Below are 19,097 nucleotides of genomic sequence, written 5' to 3' on the forward strand. Positions count from 1 at the left end.
TTCTGAGTTGAGACATTTTCCCCAACTTAAGGATGGTGTTGGATAATTGTAAACTGAATTTTAAAAATGTATCTTGACTATACAAATGATGCTAAGCAAGCTCAGTGTATTATGGAATTGACTAACATAATATTTAAATATTTTTGGTACAGTCAATATGGAAGTAAAAATAATGGCAATTTTCACTTTAGAAATTGTAATGGGGTAAGATTGAAGATAAATATGAATAAATATAGTTTTTAGGGTACTGTGTTACTGCTGTGGAGAAAAACCCAGGTATGGAAGTGATTAGATAGAAGACAGGAAAGGGAGGCAAAGTGAGTTAAACTTTGGACAGGACATTAAGAACCATTTCATTGAGACAGTAAATTTGAGCATAAGCCTTTAAACAGGGTGAACTAGTTTTTTATGCAGCTGTTTATTTACCTTAGCTTCTAGTTGATTCTATCAAAGAATATTCAATATGCTTGAAGCATGTGGGAAATCGGTACTTTCAGAAGTGGGTGAGCATAGTTGACAGAGTTGACATAGGGTGAACATAGTTGACATAGAGCACACACAAAACTTTGGATCCAGTCCCAGCACAGCCTGAATTGACCTTTGGTACCACATTCCTGTAATCCTAGCATTTGGGAGCTAAAGCCAGTAGCATCAGGAAAACAAGTCTTCCTTGACTGTATAGGGGTTTGAGGCAAGCCTGGAATTTATAAGACTGTCTAAAGACCAAATATAAGGAAAAGCCAGACTAGGACTTGGACTTACTCAGACTAAGATGGGGGTAAGAAAATGACATTTGACTAGGCATGTATTCTAAGTGTATATTCTTTGATATCTAGTTGATGAAAAGTACGAAGCAGTTGTCTCATTCCTGAAAGTGGCTAAGTGTATTACTATATTCATAGTGCTCAGCTTTTAAACAAGTATTATGCTGTAAAACTTAAGGTATGAAGTGGTTTCATTTCTTCATCATACTACACTTCCCATGGTCCATAACTTCTCATCCTTTGAGAACCAATACATATGTAGCAGAGGATGGACTTTCTCTACAGTAATAAGTGGGGAGGTCCTTGGTTCCAGGGAGGTTTGATGCCCCAGAATGCAGGGATGCTGGAACAGTGCAAAAGGGAGTGGGGAGGACAGATGTGGGATGGGGAGGGAAGGGCAGAGGGGTAAACGGGAAGTGGGATATCATGGGATGGGGGCTTGGTGGAAGGTGTAACTGGGAAGTGGAATAGCATTTGAGATGTAAATGAATGGAATCATTAATAAAAATTTTAAAAAAAGAATTTACATTGAAACACTATTGCTCTTTCTCAGATGTTCTGTCTTGCTGTGGAGGCAAAGTTTATTAACTGAAATTATATGATAATTTTAAAGGGACTTTCACGAGTAAAGAACAGATATCTCTCCAAACTATGTTATCTTGAGAAAAGGAGTTAGCAACAAATTCCATATGGGTTAGAAATGAAGTGATTCTCTTAATTCAAATGTCTGTTCTTTACTAATATTTATACTTCTCCACTCCTTCAGCTTACCAATGCCCAACTTTATTTCACATTCACTTATTGCAAGATCACATTGAAGTGATTCACAATGAGCCTCAGCAGGAGAGTCAGTACGCAATAATAGTATAAACTACAAATAGCTAAATCTACTATAATGCCCAGGATAGCTTCAAAATCCAGGACTCAAGGAATTCTCCCTACTCAACCTCCTGCAAATGTACATCAGTGCTCCCCACTTCTTTTCTATTTAGGTATTGATTGGTGCAACAGCACACCTCTCTTTTTCATTGTCTTGTGCTACAATAGTTTTATAGATTCTATTTTTGGGTGAAAAATCCAGGCTAAAATCGCTTACAGAAAGTAATATTTGTAACTCAAAATACCATGGAGATTTTGAAGAACAGAAAAGTGGATCAAATCCTGTTATCTTAGCATTCACATGCATATTTCCGATCAGAGCATCAGAACCACCCCCTACAGATAAAGGTGCTTAAAATTTAAGCAGCATCTCAGTAGAATTTGAAGGATACTTCTAAGTAAGAACTTAATAGACACACAAAGGTTCCATTAGTACAAAGCATGATAAATACCACAGAATTTAAAGAGAGGCATGTGTTTCCATGAAATCTTTGAGGTAGGACTGATGGAATCTCTTGCAACTACCTGTAAGTGGAAGCATGGCCTGAGAGAAAAAAAAAACAAACAACCTCAGGTTCAGGTTTACCATGTTCTCCTACAAGAAAATTATCAGGATAAAGATTCCTTTGCTTCTGTCCTTTTTGCCAGTTGCTAGGAAACAATAAGGGTAACAGAACATAAAAGTGTGGATAACTTCTGATCCACTTAGCACACATGATGAATGAACTGTTGGAACAAAAACCACCTGCAGTTAGTCCTTCATGAGTCAATGAGAAGAACCAATGAAGAAATTTTTAAAACTTTTAATAAGCATTTTAAAATATTATCCTTTATTTTGCCACAATCAGAATATTGTTCAATATCGGTAGGGAGCCATCCAGACAGCCTTGCAGGTATAGAGTTTATCTTACACATGCAAATGCCTTCAGTTTGCTAGCTAAGGGCTTACCCATTTTACCAGTTCCTCAGGACAAAGGACTGACACTTAGGAGATCTGGGATATCTAAGCAAGTTACTGAAAGTCCATTAACAAAATTGAGTTTCTTAAATTATTACATGTTGCAAACAAGTTGAGAGAACTGTTTTCTGGGCAAATGGTGATTATGAAACAAATTTTAAACAAACCAATGGGTGTTTCTCTCAAAATTGTGTTAATCCCAGCTATCTGTACCATTGAGTAGAGCATTATATGGGTTGGGAAAAAGGAGAAGCAAGAAGGCATGGTTACCACACATGGAATGTGCCAGTGGAGCAGGCGCCGGTCAAATACATCCAGCGTATAGATAGCTAGATGCTCAAGTGGCTGGAAAAAGCAAGGAGAGTGGGAACTCAGTACAAGCAAACCCTCATCTCTTTCAGAAATTTGGCCTCTACAACATAGTGTTTCTTTCCATTACAACTGAAGAAAGACAGCAGACTTTAAAAGGATTTAAACAGGCATATACATAGGATATATGTAGGCATCTTGTGAAAGACATGAATTTAACATAAAAAGAATGTTTCTAATTAAGCATATTGGCTCATGTCTGCAATCCCAGCCTGCCTTAGATACAAATAAGACCCTACTATAAAACAAGAAATTAGTGTTTCCTCTCTTAACAAAGTTATAGGGTCCTAGTCTCCTGCTAAATCTTGATGTGAGTGTGTTAAAGGATACGTGTTCAATGAAAATGGGATCAAATGACAGTGCAGCAATGAACAGTCTCGAGATTAGGGAACCTGACAGTGTTATTACAGGTCATTTATGTTAAAAAGATACACTATCCAAAGTAGGCAATTGGTAGTATATGAAAGATATATATATATATAGAGAGAGAGACAGAGAGACAGAGAGACAGAGACAGACAGAATGCCAAAATTAAATATATACATTAATTAAAAGTCTATCATATATTATTCTTTTAAAAATATACTTTTCAAATTGAAAATTCAGTTATATAAGCTTTATTATACACAAGTGTCAAAAGTGACTGAATACTAAGGTTCAGTATCTTTAGAATAAGTGCATTTCTATCTTTAAAAATACTTTTATTTAAAAATATCTGCTATGCTCTTTACTGAAGTTATGTGTTATACATTCATATTTAACTACATTTGTTGATGCCTTAAGTGCCTTAAGCTTCTTTTTGCTGCTGCTGCGGCTGCTTTAAGATAGACTCTTGTTTTCAAGAGCATTATCCATCACCGTGAGCCCTCCAGTATCTCCAGTCTAAAACAGGACAATTCCACTCCCCCAGTGGTTCACCAATGCATGGTTAACCATACCATCATTTTGCTAAAAAGAAAACAGTGGTGACTCTGAATCTTCATAGCCTTACTTTTTGTAGACTTTATAGTGCTAGAAACATTTGGAACGGTTTTAAAAGCATTACAGTTGACATGATTGCTTTACAAAAATCTGTATAGTTGATATATCTCTATATGTATACGCTGACGGCAGCAGTCAGCTGCATTTCCGTGTCCATCATCTCATACCTCACTGTAGACTTCCCAACTGCTTGGTTTATTTGAGTAGGAGGCATCCAGGAACTTGGGGAAGGGTTTTACCCTCTCCAAGTATATGAGCCAGTAGATTCTCGGAGGTTGTTACTACATGTCCTGTTTATATACTGCCCTTCAAAATTTTATTCCAACAAGTTTTTATCTCTCTCAGTAGTCTCTTTAGGAAACATGCATCATTCTTTTTCTGTTCCTTTACGTTTTTTTCTTCCTAGGAAATAAATTCAATTGATTTAATGTAACATTTTAGTAAATGAGTCTTAAAATCTTTACTTTTTATTTTTTAACATATTAGATGAAAATACTATTTAATATTCCAGAATGAAGACCCTTGCATAGCATCTTAAACTGTGACCTGTGTTGATAATTATGATTGATAGGAAAACCAAGGCCTCTATGCTTAATGTTTTATATGTCATTTTCACCCAGCAATAATGGATACAACAGTCAAAAATTTTATAAAAGACATTTTTTTAAATAATGGAAATGAGGCTGGGCGTGGTGGCACACGCCTTTAATCCCAGCATTTGGGAGGCAGAGGCAGGCAGATTTCTGAGTTCAAGCCCAACCTGGTCTACAGAGTGAGTTCCAGGACAGCCAGGGCTACACAGAGAAACCCTGTCTCAAAAAACCAAAATAATAATAATAATAACAATAATAATAATAATGGAAATGAACTTTTCATATGAAAAAACAATGTTAGTGAAAATATTTAACACTGAAGGTATTTAGATTACTATTATACCTGATTCAACTGGTATCTTAAAAAATGGTATAAAAACTTAATGTTTAATAAATTGTGCCTACTATCTTCCTCATGTGTTGGTTTTTCTCACCTAATTAAGAATTTTTAAATGCTTCCAGTACAGTATGGAGAGTATACAGCCAACACTGGAGAGCAATTGTCATATCCTTCTGAGTCATGTGACAGACATAGTTGAGTGGTTCTTCATGGAGTGAAAAATCAGTTAATTGAGCATTTTCTAGGTTAGCTGAAATTTTCAGTACGTCACATATCTTCCTTTATTTTTCTACTGGATAAGCCTATGACCTTGATGATTTTACTTCATTCTGCAAATAAGGATAGTAAACCTCCAACACAGAGCTTGGAGCCGATGTGACGCATTGTGATGCATACGTCTGAGCTCCTCTCTTTTTAATTTAGTCACAACTCATATTTCTATCAATTACATGGTTAAGTAACACAAACATGTAACTTTTAAGTAACTTCAAAGAGTGGATGGCAGCTTTTGAAAAGAAAGATGGGTAATTTTGTTCGTTAATCTTCTCAGCAGAGACACAGACATTTGCAGGTGACTAAGTTGCTGTACTTGAGTAGGAGGGATGCAGTTGGTGCTTCCATGGCATCAGTGCTAGTATAGCATGTCTGTAAGTGCCACATCCTTACATTGAATCACCTGCAATTTGAATAGCCGAGAAGAAAAATATTCCTGTACTGAACATGTGTGAACTAGTTCTCTTGTCGTTATTCTTCAAACTACACATAATAGCTATTTATCATTCACATTGCTGTGGGAATTTTAAGAGGCCTACATACAATTTAAGAGTATATGGGAGGCTCTGTATAGGTTATATGCAGAAACACCATCATTTTCTGTAAGGACTGTGAGCATGGATAGAACTGTTTGTGAGATGTCCTGACCATTCACCATGGAGAGTTATGTATAATAATACAGAAAAAGTAGGTGGCAGTAAATCTTGCTTTTTTTTTTCTTCTGAAATTCTGGAGACACAAATATTCTAAATTTTCAAAATTCTGGGACACGGCCCTTATTTTTATGTTGCTTCTGGGTCACATATTTGTGTACTTTGAATTTTATACTTCAAGTTGGAATGCCTATGGCTTCCTAATGAAGTTTGTGAAAACTCACCTGCTTCCTAACAAAGAATCATTATGTTTTCATATCTGTGTTGATAAACAACTTAATCATAATGGAAATGTAAAAAAGAATCCATAGCTCACAAACCAGCATGCTCATTGTTCAGTGTCCCAGATTGGCTAATCTTTTCAAGCAGATTCAGATGGGCTTACTGACTTTGCAGCCCAGGCATGACTAGCTTTGCAAAGGCTGAGACTTCCTCCTAGAGTAAGGAAAATACTTCTCAACTAAAGCGATAAGCAGCATTAGAGGTCTTTGACAATAGCAGGGAACAGAGGATGGCAGTGTCCTGAACAGGGGGAATGTAATGTGGTTCACAGTGAATAGTCCACTCTTACCTTACTTGTGCAGTTCACCAGTGTTTGTGTGCCTTGTGATACTGTTAGTAAGTGGACATTGAATTCTTCACTGATATTCATTTTAAGAAATTGCTTCAACTTGCGAGCAGCACGATTTAGAAAAGCAGCTTCCTGTTAGAAGAAAAGAGTCAAAGGTGTTGTTAACATAATGCTAGAGCCCTGTCCCTTCGTTACCCCAGCCTCCTCCCCAGCTTTCGATTCCGGTTAATCACATGACTGACAAGTAACAGGAATGAAACTGGCTGCAAGGAGACAGAGAACATGAAGTGCCTAGAATTTGGTTTAATGATTATCTGACTTTTAAGAAGTTGTTTCTTCATTATGTACATGTGGCTTTATCGTTTATGGGTGAACATATTACAAGACCATATACTTTTAACAGGAAAACTAAAGAAGGCTGCTTAAAACACTACTAAAGAAAGGTATGTATGTGTGTATGTGTGTGTGTTTGTTTTTGTTTTGTTTGCTAGCATTTAGAATACTTCAGTTCTGAAAGAATAGGTGGCAGTAAAATAAAAGAAAAAGATGAAGGGCCATGTAACCTAAGACATAGGCTTTTTTAGAAAAATTAGTTAATAAAAAGAATTTATGATTATGTAATACTGTGAGGTTAATAGCTGGGTGAGTTTTAGAAAAACTACCAAATGTCAAAGAGCATCTCTTGCTTCTTTGGGGAAACTTTCTAAACATTTGGAACTTGTGGATATGTTTTTCCATTGTAATTGACCAATTATAGCTGACTTTGGCATAAACTTCAGCAAATACAAAAAAAAAAAAATCAGACTGCCTAAAACTAAACTAACTCTCTCTCTCTCTCTCTGTGTGTGTGTGTGTGTGTGTGTGTGTGTGTGTGTGTGAGAAATCATTTTGACAAAAGAACTTTCCTTCATAAAAGGTTTAGGGGGAAAGAGACACTTGTGCCTTCACAGTCAGTGTTTTGAATATTTTCAAAGTAAACAACAGGAAATAAAGACAACAAATTATTATGTAATTTGTATCTCCTGGGGACAGGGTGTCTGTAAAATTAATGTATAATAGACAAGAGTACAATATAATAGGCAAATGATAATCCTGCCATTAGTATAAAAAGATTATGGAATTAATTCTCTAACACAATTGTGTATAAAACCAAGCTTATAGTAAAGTAAATATTATCATTACCTTTGTATCATCACATAGATGTTTTCTAAAAAAGTTTGGTTCATTATTCGGACAATTACTATCAGTTCCTGTCATTTTGTCCTGTAATAATATAAAACAATATAGTTAAATGCATAGAATATCTCTCTCTCTCTCTCTCTCTCTCTCTCTCTCTCTCTCTCTCTCTCTCTCTCTCNCTCTCTCTCTCTCTCTCTCTCTCTCTCTCTCTCTCTCTCTCTCACTCTCACACACACACACAGACACACACCCACACACACACACACCATTCTAATATTTGATACTAATATGAACAGTTTAATGAAAGTCAATTTTCCTGATTCTACTTACTGGCATCAAGAATTGTTTCTGTTTACATGAAAAAAAATAAGCAAATATGTACAATATCATCTCAAATAAGATTCAGAATCTCTTAAGATCAAACTGAACTAGTTCTGTCCAGTAGACTGGTGATTCCAGGTTATTGGAGCTTCTTAAGGATTTCAGAAAGCCTTAGTATGGATAATATTGTCAAACAGTAAGTAAAGCAAGGTCAAGATTAGCAAGTGCTTCTGAGCTTCATCTATTTGCCACTTAGGGGAGTGTGCATTGTGCATTGTTTATATCACTCATGCAAAGAGGAGAGGTCTCCTGACTTTACAGTGTATGCATTTTCTGTTTTACCTGTAGGAAGCAGTGCCTGAACACATAATTGTTTAAAAGTCAACACTTATTGATGACCGTTGTCAAAGATTTCTACAAAACCCTATATTGAAACTAACTTAAGAAAACAGCAACCTGGTTTTAAGGTTTTTATCTGGCATTTGGCAGATGTGTCCCTGCGTCCTCTAAATATGATCATGTAATAGCATTGAGAAGTATGCCCTTGGAAATTTGTCTGTACCAGTCACTGAAGGCATATGGAATCATCACAGGAGCAAGACATATATTTTCTAAAGCTACCAACTTACAACTAAAGGTAGTGAACAGCTATCTACTAAATCATAAAAAAAATCATTTTTCTATCAAGTTTTATTTAATCCCAAGAATGACATCAAATTATGCATACATTTTTTATTAAACATACAAGTCTCATATGAAATATGTCACTGAATTAAATTCTTAGAGTATTCTAACAAATTTCATAACAATATTTGAAAATTGATGTTGGTTAGGCTATTGCTGTGAGAAACTAATATGATTTCATATGCCTACAAAAGAGAGTGTTAAGCTTTTCTGCATGTTTGCCAAGGATTTGATGAAAACTTAATTTTTAGTATGATGATAGTGTTCCTTTGACATGAACATGTAAGATGTCACGGCTGCCTTCTGAAGCAAACCTATCGAGAGCAGCCCAGAATATGAATTCAAAACGAAAGAAAACAACTTCTTGATTTAACACATGTCAAAATAATAGATTCTTACAGGCATGTTGGTTCATGTAAACATAATTTCTAGTTTATTATAAATATGGAAAACCCATAATATAAAAGTCCAAATCACTATGATCTATGATGTGAATTGCTCCAAGAAAAGGTCTTCAATTTCATTAGATTGCACCTTGCAGTTTTTTTTTTTCTATTACATACTTAACTTTCTTGTGTTAATTGTTGATCTATTGCGGTGAAGAGACACCAGATCAAGGCAACTCTAAGAAATTATTTAACTGGGGGCTTGCTTACAGTTTTAGAGATATAGTCCATGATTATCATGGCAGGAAGCACTCAGGCATGGCAGTAGAATGTTAGCTAAGATCCACAGACAAAGCAGAGACTGGGCCTAGAATGGGCTGTTGAACTCTCAAGTTTCCCTCAGTGACACACCTCTGCAACAAAGCCACATCTAATCCTTCCCAAACAATATTACCAGCTTGGAACTAAATATTAAAATACATGAGACCATGGGGCCATTCTCATTCAAACCACTACATTCAGCTCCCTGGCCCCCATAGGCTTCTAGTCATATCAGAATTTAAAATGCATCAGCCAACTTCAAAAGTCTCCATAGTCTTTTATTTTCAAGACTGCTTACAATACCAAAGTCCTGAGTGTCCTTGAGACTTAAGCCTATTTCTTAATTGTAAAACCCCATAAAAGCAAAAATCAAAATGCTGATCACATACTTCCAACATACAGTGGCACAGAATATACATTACCATTTCAAAGGGGAGGAACAGGAACGCATTAATGAAACACTGGACCAAAGCAAGGCTGAAATCCAGTAGGGCAAACTCCTAATGTCAAAGGGCTGAGTAGATAGCTCTTCATATCTCCCACACTTCCCAGATTTGCTGATAGAAACACACTTATCAATCCTGGGCTGGTTCCACATCCTGCCTGAAGCTTCTCTCCTTGGCAGATACATCATACTGTGACTTTTCCAGCACTGGGGGAATCACCATCACAATCCATCCTTTACATTCACAGCTTTACACAATGGCTTTCCAGGACTTTCCTGCAAAGACTCTACTGCCATGAACCTTTACTTTAATAATAGCTTGCCTAAACCATGGAACATTCCACAATACCTTTCCTGTGTCGCACTTAATTCTAAAGCCAAAACTACATAGCTGAAGCTGCCAACTTCTCCTGCCTGCTGGAGCTGGAACCTGTCCCCTCCTTGTATTGCATTTGCATAAGCTTTCCATTGTTGTTTAGAACAAAGAAAACTTTCAGGTCTTTTTTTCCTTGGTCACAGGATTAGCTTATTGGGGTCTTGCCCAGAGGTTACTACTCCCTTTTTCTATCCAGCATCAGGCCTTTAAGCTTCTTCCATGAATAAGCTCCAGTCCCAAATGTCTTGCTTCTCTTTTTCTCCCCAAACTTTACATTTGAATTTCTCTTTGTCTTGTTTGCTTCTCTTCACTGTAGATGTGCATAAGAATGAATAAAATCACTACTTGGCACAATTAATATTAGGCTGTCTTGAAGTTTCCTCAGCCAATGATTTTAATAGAAAATTCAATTTAACCACAGGTGGATTTGTTGGCAGAAAGTAACCACATTCTTTGCCAAAGTATAGGGAGAGTGCACTCTAATCCAGTTGATACTGTTCTTTTCACCAGTGCTTATGTAGTCCAAATTGTCCTCAGCACTATTTTTTCATGCTTTTATGACCTAGGTCCATTATGCCCCACTTATTATTTAACCAACTTTTCTTGTCCAAAGTTCTAAGGTCTTCCAAACAACTGTACTGGTTACACCTCTATTTACAAACATAATCACAGCACATACCTTCTTCATTACTTTTTAAGTGTATTTATCCTCTAATTTTTTGCTTTAGGTGTGTTTTGTACAAAATCTTACATATGCTAACTTATCAAGGCACTAATGACAAATTTATATTTCAGTCTTTATTTTTCCCTGAAAATGCAAAGACCTCACAATTTTTTTCCATATTTTCTTCTCTGATATTAATTTAGGCTCATTTTCTGTTAGTTCCTTAAGGAGCATAAGAAAAAATGTTAGCATTTTTGATAGGTTTGATAGGTAAAATCTATTTAGTACATGCATGTAGAAGAGTACAGGTGTGTGCTTACACTAGCACATGTGTGGAAAATAGAGGACAACATTTGAGAGTTTTCTTCTGTCTCCTTGTGAGACCCAGGGGTTGAATTTGTGTCAGTAGGCCTCCACATAAGTACGTCTACCCAGTAAGCCTTCTCTTTGGCCTTAATTATTTTTCCAATTTTTCTACTTTACTTATGCTTTATGTTCATTTATTATTAATTTATTCACATTTGTTGGAATCAATAAATAATACTTCTGACTTTATAAATGAATGCTAAAGTTGATTAGATGTTGTTCAGATATTACTTAGCAGTGCCTCCACCTTATGGGAGAATGAATCCACTTCTCATGACTGCTCTAGGCAATTACCAGAAACGTGTTGGTTCAAAAGAGAGAGAGAGAGAGAGAGAGAGAGAGAGAGAGAGAGAGAGAGAGAGAGAGAAAGAAAAGTAATGCATTTTGTTACATTCCTAGAGATGAGAAATTTAAACTCAGCATTGAGTGACAGTGCACAGGGAGCATCCATAATCTGGCTTTTCTCTCTACTCCTGGCTGCCAACATTCCTGGTGTTCCTGGCTTGTGGCCATACCACCATATTCCATCATTGTGTGTGTCTCCAGTCTCTCAGGTTTCTATTTTAAAAGGCCATTTGCAGTAGCAGAGTTCATCTGGCTTTCCAGTATAATTTCCCCATGTCAAATCGTTGATTTAATCACATTTTCAAAGATTCTGTTACTATAACTTTCTGAGATGAGAATTTGACATGTTTGGGTGACATAATCTAACTTACTATAGAGAAGTATGTTATGCTTTCATAAACATTGGATTTCACCTAAAGACTGACTCTTTAGTTGTAGACATGAACAGATTAGACCAGAGCATACTTTACTCTTGAGACTGGCCTCTTGTGATTTATCTGCATGGGGCCAAGCACCAGCAAGCAACTGGTTCATTATCTATCACTGCATCATAAATTACAGTAATGGCAGCACAAATAATAATAAAAAACACTTTTCTTTTGTTATTTCTAAAGGTTAGAGTTTAGAAGAGGCTGCTGGATCCACATCTGCCATAAAACACATTAAGATGTTAGTCCTCTCTATAGTCACCAGGTTTTGACTTGAAGATTTATTCTCAAGATAACTCATTAGTTTAGTTATTATAGGACCTCTCAGAGTTTCACCATCAGAACTTTTCTACAGGCTTTCTTAAGTTCTTAAAATTCAGTGTCTTGCACTATTTCAAGTGTTAAACAAACAAAAGGTAGAGGTTTTCTACTTTTTCTGATTACGTTTTAGAAGACACATACTGCATTTTTCACCTTATTTCATTGGCTCATGTGGAACTATTATTTCTAGTCTATATTCAACGGGAAGAAATTGAACTCTATTTCAAAAAAGTATCAAAGACTTGTGTAGCCATATGTAAAAATGACCATACTCCTCCGTCGTATGACTCAAATGAATCATTTGGAAATGATGAATCCCAGTATGTATCTATAAATCCGAGAAATGCATGTTATCTGCATGCATTTGTTGTATAGTAAAAGCTATTGATAGACATCAGTTCCTTAACCAAAAATAAGGGAAGTCACAGATAAAGGTCATCTGCTATTACCCAGTTGCTCCATTTTCTGCCATAGAATAGTTCTTTTGGTCTTTCTTATATAAGAAAATGTCAGTAGTGCTCACAGTGAATTCTCATTAGATCACTCTGAGAAAATTTGTACACATTTCTTGCATAAATGGCTTCTAGGTGTCAATTGGCTGCTTCCTTGTATCTAGATTTTGAGATTGATCCTCGCTATCCAAAATATTTAATATTAACATCTAAAAGTAATTAAGATTCAGTAAAGTTTGGTTCTAGATTTTGAAAAATTGTTTCCTATAAAAATGTTCTATTTTTAGTATAATCATTACAACCCATAATTAGACAAATCTTAGTCCATCAAAGTCTCCCAAGAGAGACCTTATAAAATATTCAACTTATCTTCTCTGCTTGCAGAATCATGTTTCAATTGCTACAAAATTTACAGCTTAACAGACTGTATTTTGAACTTTCTTTTTTTTTTAATATTTTTATTACATATTTTCCTCAATTACATTTCCAATACTATCCCAAAAGTCCCCCATAGTGCCCCCCACTTCCCTACCCACCCAATCCCATTCTTTTGGCCCTGGCATTCCCCTATATTGGGGCATATAAAGTTTGCAAGTCCAATGGGCCTCTCTTTCCATTGATGGCCGACTAGGCAGCTAGAGACAAGAGCTCCAGGGTTCTGGTTAGTACATCATGTTGTTCCAACAATAGGGTTGCAGATCCCTTTAGCTCCTTGGGTACTTTCTCTAGCTTCTCCATTGGGAGCCCTGTGATACATCCAATAGCTGACTGTGAACATCCACTCCTGTGTTTGCTAGGCCCCAGCATCGTCTCACAAGAGACAGCTATATTTGGGTCCTTTCAGCAAAATCTTGCTAGTGTATGCAATGGTGTCAGCGTTTAGAAGCTGATTATGGGACGGATCCCTGGATACAGCAGTCTCTAAATGGTCCATCCTTTCATCACAGCTACGAACTTTGTCTCTGTAACTCCTTCCCTGGGTGTTTTGTTCCCAATTCTAAGAAGGTGCACAGTGTCCACACTTTGGTCTTCATTCTTCTTGAGTTTCATGCGTTTATCAAATTGTATCTTATATCTTGGGTATCCTAAGGTTTGGGCTAATATCCACTTATCAATGAATACATATTGTGTGAGTTCTTTTGTGATTGTGTTACTTCACTCAAGATGATGCCCTCCAGGTCCATCCATTTGGCTAGGAATTTCATAAATTCATTCTTTTTAATAGCTGAGTAGTACTCCATTGTGTAAATGTACCATAATTTCTGTATCCATTCCTCTGTTGAGGGACATCTGGGTTCTTTCCAGCTTCTGGCTATTATAAATAGGGCTGCTATGAACATAGTGGAGCATGTGTCCTTTTTACCGGTTGGGACATCTTCTGGATATATGCCCAGGAGAGGTATTGCTGGATCCTCCGGTAGTACTATGTCCAATTTTCTGAGGAACCGCCAGACTGATTTCCAGAGTGGTTGTACAAGCTTGCAATCCCACCAACAATGGAGGAGTGTTTCTCTTTATTTTGAACTTTCTTTAATCGTTAATTTAAAAGAAAAGTCACTTAAACTTGATCAAGTACTTTTTATGCATCAATCATGTAAAATTTAGTAATGAAGATACATCTATGAAAACTATATACTTCATTATCTCAATGTATTATTGTTTAGTAGCAAAAACAGATATTAATCCAATAGCCACAAATAATTACCAACTTGGTAATTGTGAAATTATGAAAGATAAATGGTATTACCCTGGTAGATTTTGTTGTCGTTGTTGTTTTTAACATGACACAAATTAGTTATCTTAGAAGGGGAACCTCAGTTAATAAAATACCTTTATTATATTCATGTAGGCTTGTCTTTAGGGAATTTTATTGATTAATGATTGATGTGGGAGTACCTATACCAATGTGGATGGTTCCAGCATTATACAAGAGCAAACTGAGCAAGCCACAGGGAGAATGCCAGAAAGAACCATTTCTTTATGGTCTCTGCTTCAGTTCCTGCTTTCAGGCTTCTGTCTTGAGTTCCTGCCCTGATTTTCCTTTTTGATAGACTACCACCATGAACTGAAATAAACCTGTGTGCCCCAAGGTGCTTTACGTCATGAATTTTAACCAAGCCCCTGGACCAAGTTCTGCAACAAAAGTCACCCAGGCATAAATGCACAGGGAGGCTCAAAACATAGAAGACAGGAGTCAGAATTAGCTTCCTCTGGAGAGAAAGTTCTATAGCAATGGTGGCTGAATAAAAGAAACCAAAAGGAGGGAACATGCCTATTAACAAATATAGCATCCTAATTTAAAAAAAAAAAGGGTCTGGAAGAAGTTATTCAGTCAAAAAAACATGTTAAGAAACCTCCCTAAAATCTAAAAGTAAAAGTTAACAACTAAGTATACTTATAGTGACAAATGCAGGAATAATGGCTACAGAGACACAGGATGACAAAGTATATGAGAGATATTCAGCCTCACATGTCCCCAGGGGGAAAAAAAAACTGAAAAATAATGAACGACCACATCTGTCTCATGGCTTTTGCAATATCTAAAGTCTAAAACAGACCACACCAAACACTGGACAGGGTATGGAGCAATAAGAATTCTCAGTTATTGCCTGTGGGAATGCAAAATGGCACTTCCATTTGGAAGACAGTTTGGTTGTTTATCTTATAAAATTAAGCAAACTTTTCTTTAACTCAGCAATCCTGCTCCTCAGTATTTACCCAAAAATTTGAAAGCATGCTCACACAAACACTGCAAATAGCCCTTTACAGTTGCTTTATCATTTTCTCAATTTTGAAGCAATGAAAATGTGTCTCAGCAGGTAAGTGCATAACCTATGGCACTCTGGACAATGGAATACTTTGTACTGAAAGAAGGCTGTCAGACCACGCAGGAAGACCTGAGGGAAATTCACATGCATTTTGCTAGTGAAAGAAGTGTTTAAGTATGGATACAGAAAAATATCCATGGCATTTAGCAAAGAGGCTGTGAAGGACAAATGGGCCAGTGAAACTTTTTATATGGGCCTATGATGTGAATATTTGTTATTTGAGACATCAACCCATTAGAGTTTGATTTTACACCAAGAAACAACTCTGATGTAAAATATGGGCACAGGATGATAATGACGTGTAGAATCCTAGACTACAGCACATGCAGCACTGTACTAGAGTTCTGTTAAAAGTGTTCCTGAAGGCCAGTGAAATGGGATTCTATCCTTTTGGGACAAATTTGTTTTTGTGAGATTAACATTGATCTTAAAATTAATTTTGTTATTTGAAGTTTTTTTATGAAGATGAAATGGGAGGTATAACCCCCAAATATTGACGAATATTGATTAAATATTGCATGTTGTCAAATGTCCATAATCCCAGCAATTCATTAATGGAGGAAGGAAAATCAAGAGTTAAATTCATCTTTAACTATATAACACATTAGAGTCCAGCTAGGGCTAGATGAAACCCTGTTTCAAAAAAATGTGTTTATAATAAGCAAGGATAACAGAAATAGCATACTGAGGAAGTAAACACACGCACTGCACACCCACACAAACACACGCATATGCACACACACAAACATGTACAAACACATGAGCACGCACACATGCATACACATATGTAGAGACACATATACAAACACGTGAAACACACATACATGCACACACAAAAACATACACACATGCACATACAAACACACAGGTATGCACGCGTGTGCACTCACACACATACATGCACACACATGTACAAAGTAGCAGGTTATCAAGTGCCTAAAGGCCTGAAAGCCTACAAACATTGAATCTAGACATAATAAAGGATACACTCTGGATACAGATTTTTATAAGAAAACTTAGAAGTAACCCAAATTAGTAAATTTATATTTGAAGAAAAGAAGGACTGGTTCTTTGGAAAATACCAAATGGTTATGAGAAAATGTCATTAGGAGTCATTTTATTGATATGTTCTGTTGTAGTAAATATTTAATCTCAATCAGGGGTTTCTACCCCACTTTTGATCATTCAGTTCCCAGATAAAAGACACAAAACTTTTATATTTATAGTAAGCCTTTAGCCACTAGAGCTGGGCAGAATTTACCCTCTGTGCTATTATGTTTACTTCCCTTCAAATAACTTCGATATGTGACTTGCCATGTTCTGCCTGGAACACTCCTATTCCAACTGGTTAGTCTTCATGGCCAATTCTTATGATCCCTTACCCATGGCATCTTCTTCTTTCCCTATCTCCTCTCTCTTCCCTAACATGGTCCTGCCTCAGACCCCAAGCCCACGAACTAAAACTATGCCTATCTCTCTTCTGTACAGATATCAGCTGTTGGCTTTTTTATTTAACCAATAGATTTAAATTAAGGAGCAAAGTTCCATACATAGCATAATGTGGTGTATGTTAGGATTTCCTCATCCCTGGGGGCAATCAGATTTTGGGGGCTGGTATTTACTATTACAATACACAGGAGAAGAACAACCCCCAACAGTTTTCTTTTGGCAGAATAATAATATGTAGTATTCCCCTAGACTCATGGCATATTTAGTCTTAAATTCTTGGGTACTTTAGCAGTGTCAAACATGGGTTCCATCTTATGGAGCGGGTCTTAAATCAAACCAGAAAGTAGTTAGTTAATCCCATAATATTTGTGCTTCTATTGTACCATATCATACATTACAAGCAGATCACTCTTTTAGATAGCAGGGTTTATGACTGGGTCCATAGTTACCTTCTTTCTCTAGTAATGTGCAGAGTATCTTCCAGTACCATGCATGCTAGTTGATAGAAGTGAAGCTTCTCTCTAGACTCCAGCTCAAACTCTTAGTGTTTAATGAGATATGTAAGTGTTGTCTTCTGCAATAGGGCTTTATGATCAGTGGATGAAGAGCAAACAATAAATAAATAGCCTTGGAAATAGTCTGTGATGTCTGGGGGTTTCCATGGGCCCCTTGTCTAATGACGACTCAAGAAGATGTAACAGATTTAACCCCTTCCTGACACTGGAAGCTTTACTTGTTGCATTGAGTCATCTAGTTGGGATACAATATCTCCTAATATTAATGACTCCATTTAGATTTCTTTCATATATGCATATATTTTGGAAAATTCTACAGTAGCAGGTTTCCATGTGTTTTTTTTAAATATCCTTTAGTGTGAGTTGTCCCTCCTATTATTCCTCCTCTACCCTTTTCTTCCACTACCACCCCTGTTCAATCATATTCTAGTTTCTCCATAATAGTATTCTGTTTCCACTTCCTTAGGAGGTCCTCTCCTGGCCCCTTCTCTCCCTTACTAAATTCCTGACCTCACTGGTTATAAGAATTCTATAGCAAGTCTTAAAAGCCAACCTCCATTAACAAATCTTATGGGCAAAATGTGGCAGAGACTGAATGAACAGCTACACAGAAACCGACCCACCTTAGAATCCATCCCATCTGCAGACAACAAACCCTGACACTATTGCTGATGCCAAGAAGCACTTGCTGACACAAGCCTGGTATACCTGTACTCTGAGAGGCTCGGTCAGCATCTGACAGATGCATAGACTTAAAGCGAACCATTAGACTGATCCTGGAGACCACAGTGGAAGAATTGGGGGGAAAACTGAAGGAGCTGAAGGTGACTGCAACCCACAGGAGAATAATATTAACTAACTGAAGCCCCAAAAGCTCCCAGGGACTATACTACCAACCAAAGAGTCCCATGGACAGAGATGGGTGTATGGCTCCAGTTACATATGTAGCAAAGGATTGCCTTGTCTGGAATCAGTGGGAGGGGAGACCTTTGGTCCTGTTGGACCAGTGTAGGGGGATGCTAGAGAGGTGAGGCTGGAATGGGGTGGGGGAGCACCCTCTTATCTATAAAAAGGAGGGGGATGGGATGGAGGTTTGTGGAGAGGAGACTGGAAAGGGGGACAGCATTTAAAATGTAAATAAATAATCAAAAAGAGCTAACATCCAAATAAGGTAGCTTACATGCTTAAATGTTACTAATTATGCCATCTTCATGCAAATGAACTTTATTCAAAAGTTTTAATGAGCTGAGGTTATAGAAAAGTTATAAAGTCTAAAATACATCTAAATCTTATTCCCATTCACATATTGGTGATAGTTTTTATTTATTTACCAGTGAATATATTGACTTTAATATATTTTATGTATGTATAAATCAATATTTTAGAGCAACACATGTGTTCATAATAATCAATATCAAAATACTAAAACCATTAAATTTTGAGTGGCATTTAAAAGAGCTTAATACTAGGTAGTTATGTGGCTAATAGGAAAAGAACAGTGGAAGCAGGAATCCCAGAAGAAGGAAGCAAAGTAAAGGCACTGTGGTCTAAAAGTTTGATCAGGAAATAGAACCTAATTCTGTTTAATTATACTGTTACGAAGGAGGAGTCACTACAAGGTGAAAATTGGGAAAGA

General features: G+C 36.7%; 1 protein-coding gene across 2 annotated transcripts in view; it reads right to left on the bottom strand.

The window, feature by feature from the left end:
- Positions 1–410: 410 nt before the first annotated feature.
- The window catches only part of Il7 (interleukin 7), a 44,853-nt gene continuing 26,166 nt past the window's right edge, over positions 411–19,097 (bottom strand). For both annotated transcript variants that reach the window (XM_021157925.1, XM_029474992.1), the window contains exons 3-5: positions 7,564–7,644; positions 6,382–6,513; positions 411–4,353 (exon numbers count right to left, since the gene is read on the bottom strand). In XM_021157925.1, the coding sequence (XP_021013584.1) occupies positions 4,246–4,353; positions 6,382–6,513; positions 7,564–7,644 (321 nt within the window). In that variant the 3' untranslated portion in view covers positions 411–4,245. The remainder of the gene's footprint in view (positions 4,354–6,381; positions 6,514–7,563; positions 7,645–19,097) is intronic.

Source organism: Mus caroli, chromosome 3, assembly GCF_900094665.2.
Source record: "Mus caroli chromosome 3, CAROLI_EIJ_v1.1, whole genome shotgun sequence".
Lineage (NCBI taxonomy): Eukaryota > Metazoa > Chordata > Mammalia > Rodentia > Muridae > Mus > Mus caroli.